General features: G+C 39.0%; 1 protein-coding gene across 2 annotated transcripts in view; it reads right to left on the reverse strand.

Annotated features, from left to right (window-relative positions):
* The window catches only part of ncam1b (neural cell adhesion molecule 1b), a 73,726-nt gene that overhangs the window by 32,227 nt on the left and 17,613 nt on the right, over positions 1-23,886 (reverse strand). For both annotated transcript variants that reach the window (XM_083985504.1, XM_083985503.1), the window contains exons 2-8: positions 10,740-10,814; positions 8,101-8,310; positions 6,423-6,566; positions 5,071-5,208; positions 4,568-4,685; positions 2,584-2,744; positions 171-313 (exon numbers count right to left, since the gene is read on the reverse strand). In XM_083985504.1, the coding sequence (XP_083841630.1) occupies positions 171-313; positions 2,584-2,744; positions 4,568-4,685; positions 5,071-5,208; positions 6,423-6,566; positions 8,101-8,310; positions 10,740-10,814 (989 nt within the window). The remainder of the gene's footprint in view (positions 1-170; positions 314-2,583; positions 2,745-4,567; positions 4,686-5,070; positions 5,209-6,422; positions 6,567-8,100; positions 8,311-10,739; positions 10,815-23,886) is intronic.

Raw genomic sequence — 23,886 nt, forward strand, 5'->3', positions numbered from 1 at the left:
TGGGACACAGACAGAGGTAGTCTACTTTACACCAGCTGTGGTTCATTTGCTCCAAAAGGAAAAGAAGCTGCCAGAACACCAGGCCTTAAGGACCAAAATTAAGAATTCATTGCTTTCATATTCATATAGTTACAACATACTGCCATCCATACCACCTTTTATTATTTTACCTGCTCTCCTTCAGTGAAAACCCGCTCACCGTAGCTCCAGTTGATGGTGGGAGTTGGATCACCTGAAGCCTCACAAGTCAGTGTTACCTGCTCATCCATCTCTGAAGTGCTCTGGTTTACGATGTAAGTGATCTTAGGTTTGACTGTAAAACACAAATACGGACTCATCACATCAGCACAAACATAACAAGGCAGCCAGGTGGTTTGGCAGCATGAGTACAATATGTAAAAGAGCAACTCCTTGGATTTGGTATGAGTTCAAAGCGAGGATGAGGATCAGTAGCTTGACAGGTGAGGGGGATTTTTATGGCAGCAAAACTGTATTTAAGCTTTCCCAGTCCTAGCAGCAGCAAAGTCGCGATAACCATATGTGGATCCAAACTTAATTTGTGTAATAATTTATTTAGCCTATCTCAAAAGAGTCTGTCTTCATATTTGTTTACATTTGAGCAAACTGTCAAGTTAAAGTACACCTGCGCTAACCTGAAAGAACAGCACGGTGCCACAACTGTGACAGTAGCAGAGCGCAGCAAATTCAAGTGCTTCTACTGAAGTGCATTACCCTGTGCTCTCATCTTTTCTATTACTCACCGTGAAGGATGAATACATGGATTAGGCCAGTAGGTTGGCTAAATGTAAATCTAGTCACTATGAAAAGAATTTACAATATTCAGCACAAAAAAATAGCTGTAACCTTGTACTAAAATGTTATAATGCTAAACTAAATGGCCAAACCGATAATAATTAGATGAACAAAGGAAAGGCTGTCTTGTTCTATTATTTCTAACTTAAGGATTTGAACATGCATTGGTTTATATTTACAGCCAGAGCTATCACAAATTGATCTGGAGGACTGGAAGAGCTGTTTCAGCTTTGTAAACAATGATCCACTCCAATCTTTTCTATATCATTAAAATGCTGGAAACATTTTCTAGCACTGTGAGTGCTGTGAATGACCTTGTAACAGCACAAACAAATGAGCAGTGGCCAGGGGTTTCAGTTACAGTAACCACACAGATGATCTATGTTAGCAGGTGAAGTATTTTATGAAGTCTTAATCATCTTGCAGCTGCACAACGGCTCTACAAGCCTCTGCTGCTACTGTAGCTATTTTGCATATTTTGTTAATGTTGGTGTTGAAGAGAAGAAGATAGAAGAAATATATCAATCCTTCCTTCACCTTGCCGTCACTACAGCTCTGACACTCACACATACCGTACTTTTCTCAAGAGGCTGGACATTATATTCTTAGTTCAGTGATATAACATAATCAACCAATTTGCTTTACTTATTTCAGTGTTGCCCCAGTCAAAGGCTGTGAAATGTTTTCCCACATGAACACAGAATTAATATCCTAAAGATAGGTAGATTTATTTTTCATGTCTGAATTTGTTCCGTTTCTACTATGATCTTCTCGCTAGTATGAAATTTGTGAGGTTCAGTTAGAAACAGGTGTTATCACATACACTTCCTTATACCAAGAAGAGTATAATAACCAACAGTTCAATCAAAATCAAATGACAATTGTGAGGTTGTGTTGGTTATGTTGCAGTGCTGTCAGTCAAACTGATCTGAACTAAATAGCACAGATAAACAGAAATGAAACAAACAACCTAGGAGCATAGCCTTCTCTGCTAACTGCTAGCCATTGATGTTTAATATTATATTATATAATAAAACATATTGAAGATTTATAAGATTGATAATATTTTAGAAGATAATAAATATCAGCACCATAGGTTTAACCCCCTTCCCAAATAACTAAACAAATAAATAGAATAGAACACATCTGAAGCTTATTCAGAAATCTGAGTTTAAAAGGAAACATAATGGTCGCAGCTTTTTTGTCAGTGGACCAGGGCTTTGAGAGTGCAAGAAAATCTGTGAGATAATGAGGTAATTTTCCTAAGGAGGTAAACAATGTGCTTTGAAATCTGCCTTGATTTTATTTTGGACAGTTGTTTATCCTTCAAGCCCTAAAGAACAAGGTTCTAGCCATTTATTTTGTTTAGGGGAAAAAATGCACCAACTTAGTATACCGGTATTATAAATTTAACTGACATGACTACATGAACTGATATTCTGATTGTGATTGGAATTATGGTTATTGTTACATGACAAAACAAAGGCAGCAACAATCCAGTGGGAAAATCTAAAGGAAAGAAATTAAGAAATTCAAAGGGTTCAGCTCTCAACCTCATTGTCTTCATCTTTGGGCTCCATCTTTACATGAAACAACACAACCCACACTGAACAACACCTCATCTTGTATCCCTTGGAAAGCTAGACACATAACCATACCATTGTTCTTACCCCACCTACACACTCCTATACTTTATTCCCACACACTTGGATCACTTTATATTGTCACCTTCATTCACATATGTATATAAAATATACTGTATCTCCTTACCAAACACTCTTAGACTGAGTTCCTGCTCACTTTCCCCAGCCTTGTTTTTAGCAATGCAGGTGTACTCTCCTTCATCCAGCTTGGTAACATCCATTATTGTCATTTCTGAGCCATCTTCATTGAAGCTATACTTCTCTCCTGCCTCGAGAACCACTTCGTTCCTGTAGAAAACATGCAGAAAACATGTGTTGAACATTATACACATCTATCAAAACAATTTCAAACATCATTTTTAAACTACCTCCAGGCTAACAGGTTGTTGTTCTTCAAAAAGATGAACTGTTTCTTAAACATGACCCGTGGAGATTAGACAAACATGCTGGCATTTCTAGATGAATTACAAAAGTGAAAAAGATCAAGAGATGCAGTGGAAGATGCAGTGATGAAGAAGGCGTACGCTGAAAATATGAGAGGGATAATATTTTTCTTCTGATATACCTGACATTTGCATTACGCAACGTAAACAAAATGTCTCAAGTATTTTTGTTTTGTCCTATTGGGCGTAAATTGTTTCTCCTTATCGACACATGCAAAAGAGATAATGTTCTCTGACCTCTGACTGTGTGCAATCGTTTGTTTTGGGTTTCAATACAGCTTTCAACAAGTTGTGGCTGCAGTCTAACTGCACAGGTATTGAAAATGATTAAAAGGACCACAAAATACTAAAGACCAAGACCAACAGACACTATTGGTCTCTCTGAACTTTATGACCCCCAGTCTAAGCTATCTACAAAGCTAACTGCTGTCTTGGAAACAAAATGAACAGCAACAGTTTAACAAAGCATGAGCCTATCAATAGCTTTATTCAGACACACAGTATAATGTGACTCTTGATGACACTCTAGTCTTCAGGTTTCACTGTTTACTTCACCTTTAATAACCTGCAATTAAGTATCTTATTTCAATGAATAAACCAGTCTGTGTGATATCCCTAATAATGCTACAGTCTACTACACTTCCACCTCTAGTCAGAAGCAGGTAAAAAGGTGCTTATGACCACTACCTGATGTGGAAGTGTTGCTGTATTGTTACTGAAAGTGTTCACATTTAACTTTTCCAATAATTGCCTGAAAGAGCTAACTGACAAACAGCCTTCATCCCCTTTCTTTTCATAAGCAACAAAGCCACACTTTACAAAAGCAGCAACATGCTCTCCTCTGACATACAGACTGAACCAGAAGTGAAGCCGATGAATTCTGTTTCTATACAGTAAAAACCTTTTCTTTACAAGTCACGGCGAGTTAAGAACATTTTTGTGCGATTCTATTGTATGTTATTGTATACAGTATACGCACAGCTTCAACAACCTTCACAGAATAAAAGTATACTGTTATATCATGAACTTCATGTTGATTTAATATATTTTATGCAAGAGGAACTGATTCTGTGCAATAAGATGAGAACTACCAGTGGGCAAATCTGACAATGCAGGAACAATGTCTGTCTATTTTATGTTAGATAAACTGATATATGGGATATACTGTACAGTATGTGGTACACTAACAACCAAACAGCTCATTATATTTGATTAGCACTATCTCATTAGTCTGTGTCAGACTGTTGTTAGTCTGTTGCACATAACCTCTGCTGAGCTATGGGTCAACATGTTGGCACTTTTTACAATAATTGGTGCTACACGTGTGAAACTTAGTTTTTAATCCTACAGTATAGGCCAGTGTTTGATCCATTTTATGTCTGTTGGTCATTACATAATTGGTCAACACTTAAATATCTTTAAAAAACAAACAAACAACTGGACTGAATCAGATTCATGGTGCTTAGAGTGGAGGGACTTACATGCAAAGCAATAATTTTATCAGTAGATTAAGTCAGGGTTTTTTATACAAAGATATAATGTTCTGCGTAACTGCAGCTTCATTCTACAGATGTAGTACATTTTTAAATTACTGTATTTCGGCTCGAATCTGACAAATGTTGCTGCAACTGTTTTGATTTGTCTCTCCAGTTGTTAGCAGAGCTTTACCTTGTCCAGGTCACCATTGGTTCAGGGTACCCATCAACCGCACAAGTCAACATGGCAGACTGCCCGACATCTGCTGTGGCATTCACCTCTGACTGCCATATCCTGATGGTTGGGAGCACTGAGACACAGTGAGATAAATAATGAATTGAGTCAAAAGAAAAATAAATTGGTAGATACACACACACATACATGGGCAGATAGTCACATCAATACATAGACAGCAGGAGAGAAAACAGAAACAGAAGCGGTGACAAATTCAGAACACTTATTTTAAGCACACTCATTTGCTAGGCTCAGAAGTTGCAGGAAACAGACTTCATTAGCATGAAACATCTTTGATACATGGTTGCCCTGGGCAACTGTTTCCACATTGATGCTGAGCCTGGTCGCCTCTAAGGATCCTCAGCTTATTTCAGCGTCATGGGACACCTGCCTCACAAAAACATGCACAGGAACAAAAAGCAGGGAGGAGGAAACAGTGTGAGGGGAAAAGGGCTACTAACCATTCACAACGACCTTGATGACCCGCAGATCAATCTCGCCGCGGGCCATGAGGCGAGCCTCGCACGTATACGAGCCCTCATCTGTCTTCTTTATGCCACGGATTTGAAGGTGATTGTTGCTCAGCACCTTAAACCGGACTGTAAGAAAGAAGAGTATAAATGCACTGTAAGGTGTCTCACATATTTAGCATCAGGCACAAGTCAATCGCTTGAAGTTTTTGATGATACAGAGCTGCTGCTGTGCTACGAAGAGAGTTACAGTACGTGAATTAAAAGAGCTCATGTCTGAGTTAATAGTCCATGGCAAAATGTTGCTTTGATATAGCTGGCTGACAACTTGACAATTTCACTGTTATGTCAGTGCATTGTTATTTTTCAAACCCTAATGCTGAATTTATTCTCTTATTTTATCTACATTTGTGTGAGGTATATGAATTACTTCTTTTAGGGTTTTCTAGTTTCATGTCTAATGTGATGAAAAACAATTTATGAACATGTCTTTTTTGAGCAGATTTATTACTCCTATTTTGTCAAATCCCAAAGCTCCAATAAAAGAGAAATGTGACACTCAGTCTGAAATGAAATGCGAACAAAATAATCATGTAGTAATTCAAAATGCTATTGAAACCCACGCATGACCTTGTGTTATTATTTTTCAGCAAGCAATACCAACAATATACATATACATTATAATATCGCTCAGTGTCAAGGGTGAATAAGAGTGAGTCAATTGTATTTTCAAATTCAAAACCAAATTAATTTTTCCTCTCAAAGCACAGGATAACCCCTGCCCAATAATGGCAGCAAATGCAGGCATGAACAAATTCTCTAACAACCAGCTTAGAACAATGAAGGCAAAACTCATGAAGCCTGTTGGTGTTTTTTTAGAAACATGTTATAGAGCAGAGGTTCCTAACCTTTAAACCACCGCCGACCGGTCACTGGTGGATAACTTTACAGTTTCAATTTCCAAAATAAAACATCTGAAAGCATGTAATGAGGTGGCCCTACTTTCACTGTGTATATGACTACACAGATACTTTGCAGATTTACAAACTCAGAGAGTTTATTTTCCACTTCCACTGGAAAGAATACAACAAGGAACATAAATGAAACACATTTCCAATTTGATGGATTTATAGTAAGTTTAAAAAAAATGCAAACCAGTATGCAAATAAAACAAAACGAATCAAATCATATGGTGAACTATTCATATTCTTGATTGTCAAAAGCTAAAAATTGAGCAAAGTACTGATACCTCAGGGCTATTAAAATGTTGAGCGGATGATTACAGTGACCATGTACAATAGTACATGAAATTGAAATATGACCCCCTGCTGTTAAGACCTTACCATCCTTTTCCATCTGTATTTTGGCTCCCTTATATTTCCAGAGGACAGTGGGAGGAGGCGAGCTGACGACATCACAGATGATGTTGGCATTGTCTCCTTCAGTAAACTCTTGAGGTGAGGGTGCATTATTGAAGGTGATTTTTTCTGAAATTGAACATGCAAAACACATTTTATTACTCACTGAGTCTCATCAGAGTCCTTTCATTTTGTGTGACTCTTTCGCCTGTTGAGTAGATATATTATTTGTATTCACTATTGGATAGATGTAACCAATTGTTAACCAGTTCTTTCAAAAACTCCACCTGCAAAAATCATAATCACACGAGCAATTTATTTTTCAATAACCTGCAATTTTCCTGAAAAAAATAAAACCACACACACTTTTCTACATAAAAAAAAATCCAATTTTGAACCTTTTTGCCATTTTACCCATACTTTACCACTTTACCAAAGCCTGGGTCAATGAATACATTCTATGCCTTTAACCAACTTCTCTGTAACTACATTGTGAGGACTTTCTTTTCCTCAAACATGCTTCCTCTGAACATGACTTCACTCTAAACAAGCTCATCTGTCTCAGTATTCTTTCAGTTGGCAGAAGTGAAGCATTTCTAATCTACAGTCATTTCTAAAACTAACCAAGTGGTAAATGAAATCTGCTGCAACTTCTTCACTGTATGGAATGAACTGAAGCTACTTTTTAGACTTGAGGGAGGGAAAAAGTTACAGAATCATACCTTCCTAGATACGGTGAATATTATTTTGCTGATTTTATTAGAAAACATGTCATACACTTGCACTCTACACTATGCGCCCATTAGCTGCATATGCTTTTTCTGTAAATTGGTTGTAAAAATCTTTGACACACACACACACACACACACACACACACACACACACACACACACACACACACACACACACACACACACACACACACACACACACACACACACACACACACACACACACACACACACACACACACACACTCAAACACTAGCTATATTACCTGCAGGGGGCACAACTAATATCTTTTTTTCTGTGTTTATATTGCATTACCACATAGCAAACTGCTGCAAATTGCTGCTGCAATTACTTTCCTGTATCTGACAGAAGCTGGCATGTGTATAACCTTTCGGCTTAATGCCTGCTTATTGTGACTGTGTAAGTCTCTTGAGTTAGTTCCATGAGGCATGTCAAATCTAAAAATAGTCTCTTACACAATTTTCCTATTTTCTTAACATTTACTGAACTAAGACAAATATGCTAAAACAGCAAAGTGAAAAATAAACTTACTGTCTTATGTGGTGATGCACTGTGAATATTGATTTTAAAAATAACCTAAAATAGGCACTAAAACGACAGAAAAGTTGTTTGGAAAATCAAGGTTTTTTGTCTCTGATGGACATTTGCTGATGTTTGGCATTCATGGAAAATAAAAGCCATTACTCACAAGAACTGCACAACAGACAGGATCATTAAGCAGCCCTCTAATAGTCTTCCGACCATTTATTGAACTGATGAAAAATCCATCCTCACTTGAAAAGAAAAAGTGTAATGTGTTGCCCTTGAGCAGTCAATAAAATACTATGAGTTCAATAAAAAGGATTTTTTTCCTTCTGTGCTCATAGCACTCAATAGTTTGGAGAGTATATAAAATTGGGGAAATACTTACGAAAGATTTTCACTTTGACGGTTGACTCTGCTTGCTGGTCTCCATTGGTAGCGACACACTTGTATGTCCCTGCATTTTCAGTGCCAGCTTTATACAGCGTGAGCGTGGAAGATGACTCATCATTACGGGTTACTGTTATGTCTGGTCTGTTCGGTTCTATCCTGTCCCCACTCGGCCCAAACCAATCTATGTGCTTGGCAACGCCTACAACTGAGAGCACAGTAAAGAGCAGAACATAAGAAAACAAGTGGTGCACATTTAACAGCAGTGAAGACACACAGTGCCCACAGACTGTGGGCACTGTGTGCTGCACATTCCTCTGCTGTACAATCTGTTGGGCTGAAGCCTGTGTTTTATACATAAGCTCTTTGAAATGACCAAAGTGTCTTGTCTTGAATCAATGTGGAGGGCAACAGGAAACAGAACATACATTACAGAAGGGGTCAAGCATCAAACGTCACTGATTGATTACAGTAGAGTAAAAACCTGGACCTTTTAACAACATGATATGCATCCTCGACCTTTATATCACCAACATGCCACAAAATGTTTTTAAAAATATGCCTTGTGTGAAGTGAAATAGTTAATACTAATAATAGTACTGTCGCTAGTTTATAAATCCCTTAATAATTTCAGACCAAAACATAGCAGAAGTACTTGAAGAATATAAATCCAGTAGGGTCTCTTAAATCTTATATATACTCCTATACTTTGATTTTATTTATTTTGATTTTCAATGCTCATTGTGTTTCAACATCATCATAAGAGGCATGGCTTTGAAAAACACTTAAAAATAAATAACTTCTTGGGTTTGAAATATACTCCATAAATAAAGCTACATTATTATTATTATTTTTGCCATTGAGTGCCAGTTGAGAGTATCTGTGCAGACTGCACTAAGTTGCTATCATGACCAAAATGGTATGTTATTTTTATGAAAATATAAACACAAAGCAGAAACCTCTGGCTCTGTTGTCCTGATGTCAAATCACTTCATGTACCTTCAAAGAAATATCTATCTATCCATCAAAGATACATTTTAAAAATCAACAGTAACCAATAGTTTGGGAGCTGGTCTAACCACTTCAAATGCAGTTTCCATTCCTTAAAGCAGAAGTAAGTGATCCGGTCGTTTTGGCTAATGCTGCGTTCCAGGCAGGCTTTTGAAACCGTAAATTACAGCTTCATGTCACAACTTACGATTTTGTAGCGTTCCAGGCAACCCACTCGTGTTTTTCCGACCTGTTTTACCTGTGAAAGTCACTATAACGGCCACTCGTAACTTCCGACCCGTGAACTCGTACCAGATCGAACTGGTATGACTTTACAGGTCGGAAAAACACGAGTTACGGCTTGCCTTGAACGCACCATAACAGTCCTCGTCCCTACGTCACCACATTCACGCGCATCCCTTGGCTGCACACACAGCCCTGCATGCCGTTCTCTCTCCTCATTGGATAAAAACTGTAGGATACGAGAAAAGTTTTCTCCTCGGCTCAGAGCAGAGCAGAGGGACTGACAGACCCGTGTTTCGGTCCAAACACTCTATGTAAGTGATTGCTGTCGGAAGATATAACTATTTAATACCCCTTTCCCACTGGCCAAAAAACCCGTTTAAACCCGCTAACAATCGGCTTTTGGTGGCAGTGGGAAAGGCGCACCGAGCCGCGTTGACCCGCGTCGACGCGGGTCAAACGACTCGGCAAGCGACGCGGGTTAAAATCGCCTTTAATCGGCTCGGCTCTGCTCGGCTTGCAGTGGGAACGCCAGACCCGCGTCAACCCGCTAATTTACGTGATGACACTGAACGTTACGTGATGCTACGTCATCGCGCCGGTCGCGTCTCATATCACGTACCAAAACAAAGCTCTGCTCCGCTCTGCTCTCATCCGAGACTGGGATCAAAAGATCAAACAACACTGACGAAAACGATAGAAAAAAAGAAAAGAAATGAAGCGACAGTCTGTTTAACTGACGTGTTGTGCCGCGGAGGTCCGTCATCCGGCCGCAGCAGACTCTCTGTCCTCCGCGGTCCTGGTGCTCCAGGTCAGCCAGCCAGAGAGTCTGCCTCGGCGGACGGACACTCCGCGGCGGGCGGCTGTGGCATGACTGTGTGTGTCTCTTGCACCGCGGATGAGAGCGGGGCGACTGGTTTATGCTCTGTCTGATCCCTCAGCAGAGGGTCAGACTCGGCTCATTTTGGTCAATGGGAAAGGGGCCAAATGCCGATTGCTAGCGGGTCGACCCGCGTTTAAAAAACCCGCGTCGACCCGCTAATTTTAGTGGGAAAACGGCTTAAGACTTATATTAACACAAATATATCGCTTACTTCTGCTTTAAGTAGATTCAAGGTTTTGGAAGTCATCTTATTTAACACTGACTTATACAGTATATTTATATTTTGTGTCAGCTTGTTCCAAGAGGGTTTATGGTGTTTTATAATGTAGAATATTCAAACCCAGATACCATTTAAGCCATGTTCTGACTTTCTTGCCCTTACTATTTCATATTCGGCATTTCTGGAAACGTAAAGTTTTTGACCAGATCTGATTGCGTATTTTTGGATAGTGTCTAAAATAGAAGGTGACTGACCCATAAAGACAGGAGGGACAATAATCAGGACAGTTTGATAGACTTACCTTCACACATGAAGAATTTGGACTCTCCCAGACTAATCTCACCATGACTGGGCGTGATCATCACTTCCAGTGAAACTACAACAGAAAAACACAGTAAAAAACACACATTACAAAATTGTAATAACATGATAATATAATAAATGAGACACTAATTAAAAATAAAAAAATGTGTAGAACTGGTTCAGTATTATGGGACGTATTTTGAAACAGCACATACTGTAGGTATACTCAAACAACACCAAAGACAACAACATGAAAAATAAATCAAACTCAAACTGTGATCATCATTTCCTGCAGGTTGCCCATTATACTGCAGCTGTGTTAGTGCTTGCCTGAAAGTGGCATCGACCACATGTTTGCACGCACGTCAATATTTTATTATTTATGCTCCTTAAAAAGGCAGTGGGAAAAAGGAAATCCGTGGAAAGCAATGGCTACACACATAAAGATACTGACTGTGCCAGCTTTCGCTTGAACAGTCACATTACCAAAAAGATGGACATTTCCTATTCCTCTTTTGCCTGCAGTCTTCCTGCCCTTTCAAGGGAAATAACATCAACCAGGCACTGAAATTATTAAGTTAACAATCAGCAGTTGGTAAGAACCAATTTAGCACTGCCAGTTTACCTTGAGAGAAATTATATTTAAGACACTGTAAAAGATTTTTTAAAATCAGACTGTCTGTCGAGCAAGATAAAAGCAGCGTGTCTCAGTGACAGCCTGCACTTCATCAAAGACCAGATACAAAAAACAAAAAAACAGATTTCTCTTGTTTGACGTATGGCCTGAAACACTTCTGCTCTTAATTAGAACAAAGCTTCACTTGTTTCCTGTAAAATCTCCTAAGGGGACAGTAAAGGGCTCCTGTGGTTGACTAAGAAGTGTGACTAAATGGGGCCCAAAATCCTACTCTATATTATGCATGAGCGAGAATGCGTGAATGTGTACGTACAACCTCCAATGTGCACGGGGAAAGTAGTCAAGTGTAGTGAGGATGAATTGGACTGAAAAGGCAGGGGTTTTCTTTATGAAGCCAACAGGCAATGATTGATTTATTGTTGTCGCATTAGTTTCAACAAAAGTCAAGCTACATTCCTTCAAATGTGAAAATGTTTTATGTAGCACTTTTGTCTACTTCTTTTTATTGCATTTGCATTAAATGACTAATGTGACCATAAGTATAAACCTGAGCAAAAGTTTTTTTCCAAAATGTTTCTCAAATAAACAACCAATTGGACATCCAATACATGGCTGAGATAGGACCCTGTTCAGTATACCCAACTGAACCCACCAAAAATTGCTTTTTACATCCTCCAGTCCAGAGGCTTATATTTAACGGGCATGCAGTGTAGAGTACAAGCCCACATCCCATCAGAGTGCCAGTGTTAAGTAGATACTCTTTGTACTTTACGCTGCCTCTACTGTCAAATTATCCTCATTTGAGTCAACTTAACACAAAGCAGTGTACTGCATTAAATTAGATGCATGACAATTATTCAGTTGTTTGAAAGTTTTATTTTTAAATGATTCGAACTGTTTAATTTTTTTTTTTTGGCAGGATGTGATGTTCAAAGTGAAAGAACATGAAAACAAATCATCAAACCCCCGCACGTTTTATTTCCGTATACGAACTACTAACTAAAACAATGTTATGCAAATTTTATGGATAAGGACTTTATTTTTAATTGGGCTGAGGAAATAAGTGTGGTTGGTATTCACTTAGCCAAACAAACAGGCAACTCAATTGCAGAGGAGGCATGATGATAATTATTCAAGTCAAGTGAAGTTTGTTTGTTCAGCCCATTATCACATTCAATGTCTGAAAGCGCCCAGGAAAAAATCCTCAAAAACAAGAAAATAAAAATTTGGACGACAATTCAAAAGGAGAAATACAGGTTCAGCACTAATATGTAATACAAAAAGAATGTTTTAATAAACTAAAATGGACTAATGAAGGTCAAATGGGGAAAAAAAATGTCAGTGTAAGTCCATGAACTGCAGTTCATGCAGAGGAGACAGACAATGCAGTCAAAAATGAAGAAATATCACTGGGTTAGGATTTACTGTTATTATTATTATTATTATGATGTGTCACAAATGTGTTATTCAAATAGTTTAATAGTGTCTTATTTATTATGCAGAATTGCCAATTTAGGTTAAGCTAAAATAATGTAGCTTAACACAGAAACTTCCATCTAACTGGATCAATCATGTGCATTGACTACATGTCATGCAGTGAAAAAGCAGAGAGCCAGATTGTAAACAGCTGTCAGTATACTTCACAACCCAGCTTTTCCTATATCAAAACCAACAACGCAGAACTGTTCTCATATCCTCCAAGCAGGCTGACATTCAGAAGGATGAAGGTCCCACAGGGAATTTCTTTCTCATGATCTCCCATCCTCTTCACTGCCTCTCACTGTATGTTTTTCTCCTTATTCTGTTGAATATTAGAATACAAGAATAACACACCTGCAGTCTGGGAGTTTTCCAAATTAAATTATTCTGTAACCCAAGCACTAATTGGTTCTCTCAGATCGAAGGCAGCGCCGTGGCTCCTCTTCGCAGATAGTTATGAACAAGAGGACAGAGTAATTGCTCTCCAACCAGCGGCTCACTTTTCATATATTAAAGAGGCTAACAAGCTACTCTAGCTCAAGTCCAGTTAAAGGGCAAAAACTCTTTCAAAGCAGGGGGTGGCCAATTTACACGAAGCAACTGTGTGTCCTAGAAATTTAATCAGAATGTGAATCCCTGGTGACCAATCCATTTTAAAGCCAAGTAGAGCTGAAACTGCATGGAGATCTCCACATAATAGAAGTTAAGCAGCATGTGCTGTCGATAAGAGGAAGAGAACATTAAGTTGAGAATCATATACACTACTTTTAGTTTTTGCCTGTAGCACAAATTTCAAACATAGTTTACTGATAACTGCAACATTATTTTAATTCCTCAATTTGAAGGATTTGCAAATTTTTCTGAACAGACTTTCAAGGTCAAACAATCAAATCTTCATGTGTTTGGTGATCTTTTTGATTCCAAATGTTCTTCAAGTCCACCAATATTTTTCCCATACTGTATGGGGTTTTAATTTTGGAAACTTTGTTGATCACACAAGGTATTTTGGTTTGGTTTGGTTTATGACCAAATAATCAGTTTCACCTGTCCTTTTTTCATTTTAGCAGTGTTACTGCAGCAAATGTTTGCACATATGCAAAACTAAGATGGTGTACAATACCTAAACATGTTAACATGTTCATGTTAGCATCTATAGCTCAACAAATAAATTTAATGAAGTTTGCGTGGCTGTAGAAACTTTGTTGGCCAAATCAGTATGACCAGACTATACCATAATACATTGCGTTCTCCTCAAACTGCTTCCATTCAGAATCCACTTAATTTAGCGTCTGCTTTTTTCATACAATTGTAAATAAATCTAGGCAACCAACCAACCAACTTTTCAATACCAATATGTCATGAGAATGCCTGTAAAAATGAATCCATTCTAAAACCTCTTTGCGCAAGAGACAACATACTATTGTTAACATTTTGAAGCAGTAAACTAAGCATTTCAGTTTTCATATTTGTCTTGTGATATTCACGACATAGCCATTACATTGCCGTGTTCTCTGAACTGAACTCGTTGAAAAAAGTCTCCTATGTTGATTGTAAACTTGCAATGCACTTTGAGATTCAGTTCTGTGAAAGAAGATTCAAAGTACGAGTGTTTTGTATTAACACTGAAACAAGGGCTTGAAAATAAGTAGAAAAGGAAGACGGCCCCCAGAGCATCAGAAGGTGCTATGCGCCACTAATTGGCAAATCTAACCTTAGGCTTATAAATCTTGCAGACAAGCAGGAGTTACATGCTTAAGTCTGTGGTAAGTTTTGTAGTTGTTAAGGCCCTTAACACACGACTGGTTGAGGGACCTAAAGAGAGATAAACATTTCAAGTAGGTACGAGTGACCTAGTTCGAGGAAAACATCTCCCTGCAGTTAAACTAGACATTCCATATTAAAATGCATCTTCAGAGCAGGGATTTTCATAGAAAAGCTTTAATAAAAACCTAACATGAAAACATTTGATTCCCTTCCCTTTAAAATCAATCTCTATCAACTAAGGACAATACAATAAATGAAAGCAGACGCATCACATACAATGCAAAGACAACTTAAAGCAGTTTCAGGCTGTTATTTTCCACCAGCAAACCAATGTCAAGCAGACTGACCACAGACATTTAAAGATTAAGCATGGTCTCAAGGAGAGTAAGGAATAAGTCAATAGACAAAGACACACTGACAAAAACCAACAAGGATAATTAGATTTAATAGTCTCCTCAATCAAGATATTTCCAATTATGGATGCAGAATATGGTTGGAATCCCAAAATATACTGCCAACGAATGGAAGAGGAATGAAGATCTATCCCAGAATCCCCAAATTAAGTCTTATTTACCATCACACCATGTGTTCAGGCTGAAATAAACTTAACAGATGACATACTGTGTGAGCAGAGAATGATGGTCAGCTTAAATTTCACCACAATACCCAGAGGAATACCAAGAAAGCACCAGTGATAAATCTAGCTGCTGCTCTGTTTTCTGAGTCCAAGAGGAAGCAAAAGGCAAATTTGAATGCAACACGGGTTGTGTGGCTCTGACATTAGCAGTTCATTTGTGATGTAACATTTACTATAGCTACGGGCAATGTCATATTTGGATGCAGGCTGATCATGACTATAGGAGACAGCTTGCAGTGTCAATAATTCATGCCTCTGTAGGACATCAATGAAATCTCTGTGTTTGCAATCGTAGAGGAATCTCATTCAATTTAGAATTGAGAAAACATTCAATATAATTGGTAGTGTATTATCAGTTTGATCGTTTGTTTTTTCTGCCGTTTCTTAATGCAGATCACAACATGATGCAACACAGTGCAAAACATTTTGGGCCACTTATCTGACTGAAAGTGTACTGTAGTTTAGGACCAGAAATGGCTGCATCCTTTCTATTTCAAAACACTGTGCTCTTTGCGTTTCTAAGGGTCACTCTAATCAGCACAGCTCTGAGGCATTGTACTACTTAAAGCAGATATCAGCTTCACGGCCGTTTCGGCTAATGCTGCGTTCAAGGCAGGCTTTTGAAACCGTAAGTTACAGCTTCAAGTCACAACTACGACTTGGTAGCGTTCCAGGTAACCCGTAGCTCGTGTTTTTACCATCCTGTTGTCTGTGAAAGTTCCCTATAACGGCCACTCGTAACTTCCGACCCGTGAACTCGTACCAGATCGAACTGGTATGACTTCACAGGAAGGAAAAACACAAAGTACGAGTTTCTTTGAACGCACCATGAGTTAGCAGCCCCCGCCCTTGTCAGGCATCAATTGGTCCTCGTGCTACGTCACCACATTCACGCGCATCCCTTGGCTGCACACACAGCCCTTCATGCCGTTCTCTCTCCTCATTGGATAACACTTGTATCCCACAAGGAAAATTTTCTCCTCGGGTTACAGCAGAGCAGAGTGACGGAGAGACTCGTGTTTAGGCTGAAATACTTCATGTAAGTGATTGCTGACGGAAAATAGGACTATTTAGGACTTATATTAACAAAAACATTCCACTGATATCTGCTTTAATACTAACATGCACATCTGCTTGCACGTGTAAGGGTGTGTTTGAGTCTGTCTGTCTGTGTCTGTCTGTGCAGCGTTGGTGGAGGAGGGTTATTTCATGAATGAAAATGATGTACATTGATGTCCTTGAGCTAAAGCAATCAATGCTTGCAGTAAGTCTCATATAGCCTGAATCCATTCTTTCCAGATTGGGTTGTATCTCAAATTTTAACCCCTTACAGAGATATGTAGGAAGCAACTGATAAGATATGAAGAGTAAGGGCACCATATAGATGGGAATTCATGCAGAGTCTGGCCTCTTTCCTCCAGCCTCTGTAGTTATCTTAGAACAACACCTCGGGTGCTGCACTGTGCTATTGGATGTTGTAGTAAGCCTTAACCCAAGCCGTGACTCGCTTCACTTGCCGTGTGGGATTATGCTCATTATCTATTCTGCCAGCGTAAAATGCACGCGCGCACACACAAACGCACAAAACCATTTAAACTTTAAGCCTGCCAAATTGACAGTCACAGTTTTAAATCGTAGCTTAACTATCTGTAATCAAAAATAAACAAAAGAATCTCTGTCCTTCATATGAAATGTTCTTTACGTAGTGGGGCTGGAAATTACTGAAAAACCTGCATAACAATCCTCAAACAATATTTCTTTATTACATATATTTATGTACTGAAGGAAACAACAGTGTTTTACAGACTGCTGAGACGAAATAACGAAATGAATCAAGACTAACGATGCAGAGCAACATGAATTCGTGCCCCTCTTTCATTGTCAAACAGTCTTTGACCATAGGCGCCGACTGGAAAGAAAATAATTTTAGAGTTCAGATATCTGCAGGAATTAATTGCCTCAGTAATGGTGCCAGTGTGTTTATAATGCTTTGCAAGACCTACCCACAATATATAACAATATATCACTACAATGTCCATTGGTCCCACACCTACCAGCTCAGAAAAGCTGCCAAACGCTCCCCCACTTAGACCAATTTATGGTGTTGATTCATTATTACAAACACAAATCTCAAAACACAACAGCACTAAGCTTCACCAACTTTGAAATGTTAATAAGCTCCTTACAACTGGTGGGTTATTGGGGAATTGGGATAAAAATGTAGCTTTTATTATCAAGTGAGACAATTAGTTTTTATTCAACTATGAGTTGTTTTGTTTGTAAAACGCTATGAAATAGTCAACATAAGAGTTTCCAGGGTGACGTACTGTATATAGTCCAAAACCCAATGATTTTTAGTGTGCTACTAGGCTATATAACATTATGACTGGAGATTGGCACCCTAGAAAAGCTTGGACCATTTTTTTATTATTTTTTTTTACATTTTGGCTAAAAATTAAAATGGACATGAGGAAATATTTCTAAAAGTAGATGCTAATGGATTCATTGCATCACATCATCTCTAATCATTGTGTAATTTGTTTTAAAAAGTAAATGGTTTGCTCTGCAAATGAATATTGAGTCTCTAATTGCACAAACTTCACACACTGATTCCCATTGAATCCTAGAGAATATAAAATCCACATATTACTGAATATGAACTTAAAAGCATGTAATGCAGAACAAACACACCATTGTGATGCCTGTCTTAAAGCGACAATGCACACCCGGAGAGTATTCAGTACTTACTAGTTTTAAGGAACAAGTCAGTATTTGCTTGCTGCTCATGTCTCTCAACCACAGTTATACTCACTTCTACCAGTTGCTATGGAAACGTGTTTCCCAGCTCCCCTCTCCCCACAATTTGACATCACTGCTCTCTCTCTCTCTCTCTCTCTGTTTTCTCTGTCGTCCTCTCTCTCTCGTATGGCTCTCTGATTGGATGCAGCAGAGCAGCCTCTGAGGAGTGACTATTTACATCGAAGAGCTTTTCAAAACACAGCGCACAACTTCAACTGATCATCATGATTGCTTCCAGTGGGCGGAGCAGTGGTGGTATGATCCTCTGCTGTCTGCGACACTTAACCCATACTTTAAATACACGATGAGAGTTATGAATTCAACCCTGTTCCAATATTATTCAATGTAACCACATGATGCTTAAAAGAGCAAATTTTAACAATTCATTTGAGGCTCAGCTGGTGCTGCCCTTATTTTAGCCCCAAGCTGAGGCATCAGTATCTGCCAGGCTTTAGACACTAGAGCCGTTTCATTTGTGTATGAGTTGTTTTTAAATGACAAGACCTGCATAACAGATGGCCGCCAGCTTACAGTAAATCTGTGCATTTGCTTTAAAAGAAATGGTTATGTGCCAACCCAAAATGAACCACTAATACAGAGAAACTGCCTGGTTCTTAATTATATCTATTTCAAAGCTTTCAGTCCAAATTACTCTTCTAAATCTTAATCCCCAATCGTCTTTCTTTGGCATCTACAACATTCCAACAATGTAATTCATATGCACTTAAATCCTTTTTATAAGTCATACATGATTAATTTCAATCCAAACATTAATATATTATATGATCACAATTAGCAGATAACAGGATTTATTTCATGACAGCTGAATGCTCCATGTCAAAAAATGAGGGCGTAAAATATCACTTGAAATCCTGATGTAATGGTCATATTTGTGAGTTACACAATAGGGCAGTGCTGCACATTAGAATAAGAGGCAGAGGCAGCAGAAGATGAGCTGCCACAGTGGCGATGATTCAGACTCCTATCTGTTGTTGAAGAGTGGCCATTGAAAAGTGTTTGGCTGTGATATTGAAGTATAATAAAATATGTCCCACTTTCTGCCATATTACCTTTATCATTCTGTCATAAACCAAAAGGATCATTTTAGTCCCATGTTCTGTGGTTTGCTGTGCATCACGATAAGAAGGGATTTTACTAAAAATAAACCCACATCAAAAAGCATCCTTTGAAACGCTGTATTCTGAGATCAAATATATAAACATAACTTGTAAATTTAACTTCAACTCATTAAAAAAAAAAGCTCTTGTGACAGCAACATTTATGCTTTTAAAAGTGAAATCCTCTGACCAATGACCTCTAGGACATTCAGAGGTTAATTGGATTGGAAAAAACTGTTAATTTCACATATGTGCTGCAATGTGCCAGACTTCAGTTTCCCAGCTTCATTGTGGCGCTTTTGGTCTAGAGCTAAAAAAAAAAAATAGTTGATTAACTGATGTGCTGCTTTTTTGCTGCTCCTTTTCCTTGTCTTTCATGACAGAAAATTGAATATCTGGGTGTTTGACTTTTGCTGGACAAAACAACAAATCTGGACACATTGCTTTTGCTTTTGGGAAAGTGTGATAAATGCGCCTAGTTCTCCTATATAGGATGTTGATTGTTGCGGTCTTCTTTTTTGTCCAGGGATGACACGAGAAATGATACTTTGGTTTCCAGTTGATGCCAAAAATCTGGGACTGTGACTGTACTTGTTTTTCTGCTGTAAGCTACCATAGATGTTGTAGCTACGTGAGGTGAGTTTGTTCCGGGACTGACAAGGGCAGTATAACAGTTTCCTAGTCCAACATCAAAGACAAAGGCAGGCACAGTAAACAACAACATGTCAAATGGGAGCGGGTACAGGTGCAGCATCAGGCATGCTGCAGCTTGTGCACTTAAAGAATTCAAAACAAGACTGTTGTGTGCCGTTATTTAGTTTTGCATCAGCATTGAATCAGACGGAAGCAGTTGTGGATGACCAAAGACCAGTATGAATATGGCACCACAAAGCAAATCAAATGCAATGTTTCTGTCATCTTTGACAGGCTGGTAAAAGTTCCAGGTGGGCATTACTGTGTTAAGAATCCATAGTGACAAGACAGAGCACAAGGCTACATCAGAATATAATGCTGACTGAAATAAAGAAAATAAATATATGTCTCTAACCATGTTAGTCAATTAACTATTGTTTGCATGCAGTCTTGTTACCACACCGTGCAGCAGTCTCGGTTTTTTGGCTGTCAGGGTATCGAATTTTATCAAATCTTATTGGAATTGGTGTTAAATACCAAGATTCTGGTATCATGACATATTTGTATCACTACTTTCCTTCATTTAACAGACGACTGATCAATAATCATTAGCCCTCAAGTGTAAAACAGAGAATGGATGCAAGCACAGTAACTGGGCCAATTTGAGAGAATACACTCACAAGATATATTCAGGGAAGATATTTTTCCAATCTATGCAGCTGCACATGGCTGCACCATTCCCCCAGACTTGGCGCTTTCAACTACATTTTAACAGTCTACTGAAAATAACAAATAATAAATACAACACACATAACATTTTGGGCCGCTTCAAACACTGTTGTGACGCTGTAAAATCTTTTAGCAACATCATGACTCAAAGTGAAGCAAAAATATGACTGAACTCTCCCTAATGCCTCTCTGAGCTACATTCCTCTTCGGCTCTTAGTGGAAGATAAGCTGTGACTCAATGAGCTACGGTGCACTCCACTTCAGTGGCCAACAGAATTCACCCTCATTCAGGCAATTTAGTGTGAGTGCCCCTCAGCATCTGCCTCAGCTGTGCACCACACAACAAAAGCCTGGGGAGGCGGAGAGCTGAGCGTCTGTGTCCCATCATGCCATGCTGCGTACTCCTGTAATGAGTCAGTATTTAGAAGGCTGAAAACACGTCCAGAAGAAGATGCAGACATCATGCTGGTAGGGACACTTAAAATACAGGGTGAGGATGCATCTGGAAAAATCTTAGGAAAGAAATTAATTGTAGTTTATTAAATAATTACGACAGTTCTGTGACCACAAAATCTAGGACAAGTATGTTCAGTCACCTTTGAGACAAAGATAAGTGATGATGAGAAATAATAATTACGGCAAAAATCCCAGTTTGACTTTCATTCAACTCAGGGCTCCGGTAGAGCTGTACAACCTGTGCAAGGACTGAGAGAGAGCAGTCTGTCACCATGTCTAAAAGAGACATGCATAATCAGTGAGATGGAAACATTCTTGGAGGCTGAATTCTGGGTACTGTGCAAAGATTTTTTATTTTCGGCTTCTATCCTGTGTGGCAACTACATACAAGAATAGGGAGTCTGTGTGGCATGAACAATGACTGAAATGTTAACATCTCTGTGAACACAATGAATCATCACAGCCTGTCGCAAAATAACACTCATTCTTCCAGATTAATCATTACAGTGGTTCTCCGGTGGCTTCCCTGTTAGTGCTAGTCACGACACGTTCCCATGAAAAAACCCCACAAAGAAACGACCCGGCTCGCTACAAGCAAGAAAGCTATTAAGGTTTATCAGAATATAATACACTAATGCTCTGCTAACTGGGCAGAATTTCATGCATCTCTAATTATTATTTTCACAACAAAGAGGCAAAAAAAGGGAGACAGGGAGGGCAAGAGGGCAAGAGGGAGGGAGCCACAATGACCACTCAGCCACAAGCTGCCTGGGACTACACAGAACCCCGAAGCCTGGCACATGCACACAGCTCTCTCTGTGTGTCCATTCAGAAGGCAGACAAGCTGGGACGAGCCGGATAAGCCTGCCTGTGACTCCACCAGGAAGAGGATCAATAGGAGGGAATGCACCATTTCAGATACGGCCAGACAGAGCCAGGGGCAGGGCAGAGAGGCAGAGCAGCACTTGAGTACTCATTATGTTGTGTAGGATGACACAGTGTGCACAGCCACTTCTGGAGTCATCTATGAATGGAGGACGACGACGCAGACACATTAGAGATTAGGGAAGACCACACGGTAATTGGATTAAAGCACTAATGAAAATAAAAACCGACATGAGCATGTCTTTATCAAGGTTACAGAGCTGAGGAAGATAAATGTGAACACGGTGACAGCAGGCAGAGAAGCCGGTCGACAGAAGCCCAAACCAATCTTATAACCAGAGAAATGTTGGACAGTTTTTCTCCATGGTCATCTCTTTTTTTCCCTCGCTTGCTGGCATGGAAACAGTTGGCTGCAGTTGGGAATTTGGACATCACCCACCAGCAGTCAATCAGATACCGATGTCCCACCTCCCATACTAACCGAGTCTGAAATTAACACCTGCCAAGTATGAAATGCCAGTAAAATTTGTCTTTGCCAGTAAATAAACAAGGGTCACCCACCACAACGGCCAAGATGATCATGGCTCAGCTGGTCTTTTCCTGTCCTCAGATTAAGTCCCTGCTGACCACCGTACACTTCCTCTATGCAGGCGCCAATCAAATCAAAGCAAAACAGTGGCTGGGAATCAAGCAGGCTTCAGATTAACTGCCTCTTCTGCTGGCTCAACCAAAAGCTGCTAAACTGTTATTTCCCAGTCGAATGAATGTTTACGCAAACCCACACTAGTTTAAAGATAACCACATACAAAAAGAAAAGAGCGACAAAAAGAGAAGGGAATACCAAGACAAAGAAAAGATCTACTGCATGAGTGAGTAACCAAGTTTGAAATCAAAGCCTCTATCTGTTCATCTCTTCACTGAATTTTCAAAATGCTCCTGACTTAATTTAAAAGATGAAACGGCACTGAAAACAAGTTGTGTTACAGCTCGGAGCCTCGTCAAACAGACGGACTGTAAAACAATGGAACAGCAACACTGCGAGGTGCTGTAGTGAGGGACTGCCTTTGCAGTGAAACTCAATCAAATATCAAATCTTTAGCTCAAAGCTCTTTTATATCGCCCTCCTTAGTAAGAAAGAGGCAAAATCATGCTTGTATTTTTCTGGTGTTTTATAAACAGTCAAACACAATTTACAGTTTCATGTTTTGATACAGTATCTAGCTACCAGTTAAAAGAGTAATTAGTGAAGCACACATCAACCCTATTGTGTACTGACGCTATTAAATCAATGAACTGTAATACCAGTTGAACAAAATAATAACCTAATGTTGAGTTAAGTGGCCTCGTCGCTTGCACAAAATAACCCAATTTGACCCCACAGCCTGAGGAATGTGCTGCATTTTTGCACTATAATATTCCCTATCTATATGCATTGGATCGCTTGCAGACTAACTAACTAACTTGACAACTGCCACTGAAATGCCTTTAGTTCATTTCATCTTTCTCATGCATCTCCCTGCTGGAAAATTTCTCTCTTGCATATCGGAATAAAACCCTTTGATGGTGACACAAGAGTCATCTATGCTCCACTAAGGAGCTCATTTGTTTTATCCCATTTAAAATTAGTTATACTTCGCTCCATGGAGAATTTCATCCTCTGAATGTGACCCATCCTATCTGGAGGTTTGAGAAACTACAGTGCAATACCTGGTTCAGGGGCTATAGCGGGAGTATCCCGGTATCTAAATCCATTGAGATACTGACAGAAAAGGAAAATATGAAAACTCTACACATTTTTTATTATTATGAAATACTGTTAAGCACATTCATGTAAAGTAAACTGTTGTATGTACAGCTGAATAAAATAAAACTGATAGATTTAAAGTATTACAAACTTCCAGAAGTATCACTTTAACAGTATATTGCTCTTGATGTTTATTCTCATGGTCGTGCTCTGAATTCTCATCTCAGAATATTTACACTGAAGACCTTCAATAAAGAAAGTTTC

Source organism: Trachurus trachurus (assembly GCF_905171665.1).
Source record: "Trachurus trachurus genome assembly, chromosome: 13".
Taxonomy (NCBI): Eukaryota; Metazoa; Chordata; class Actinopteri; order Carangiformes; family Carangidae; genus Trachurus; species Trachurus trachurus.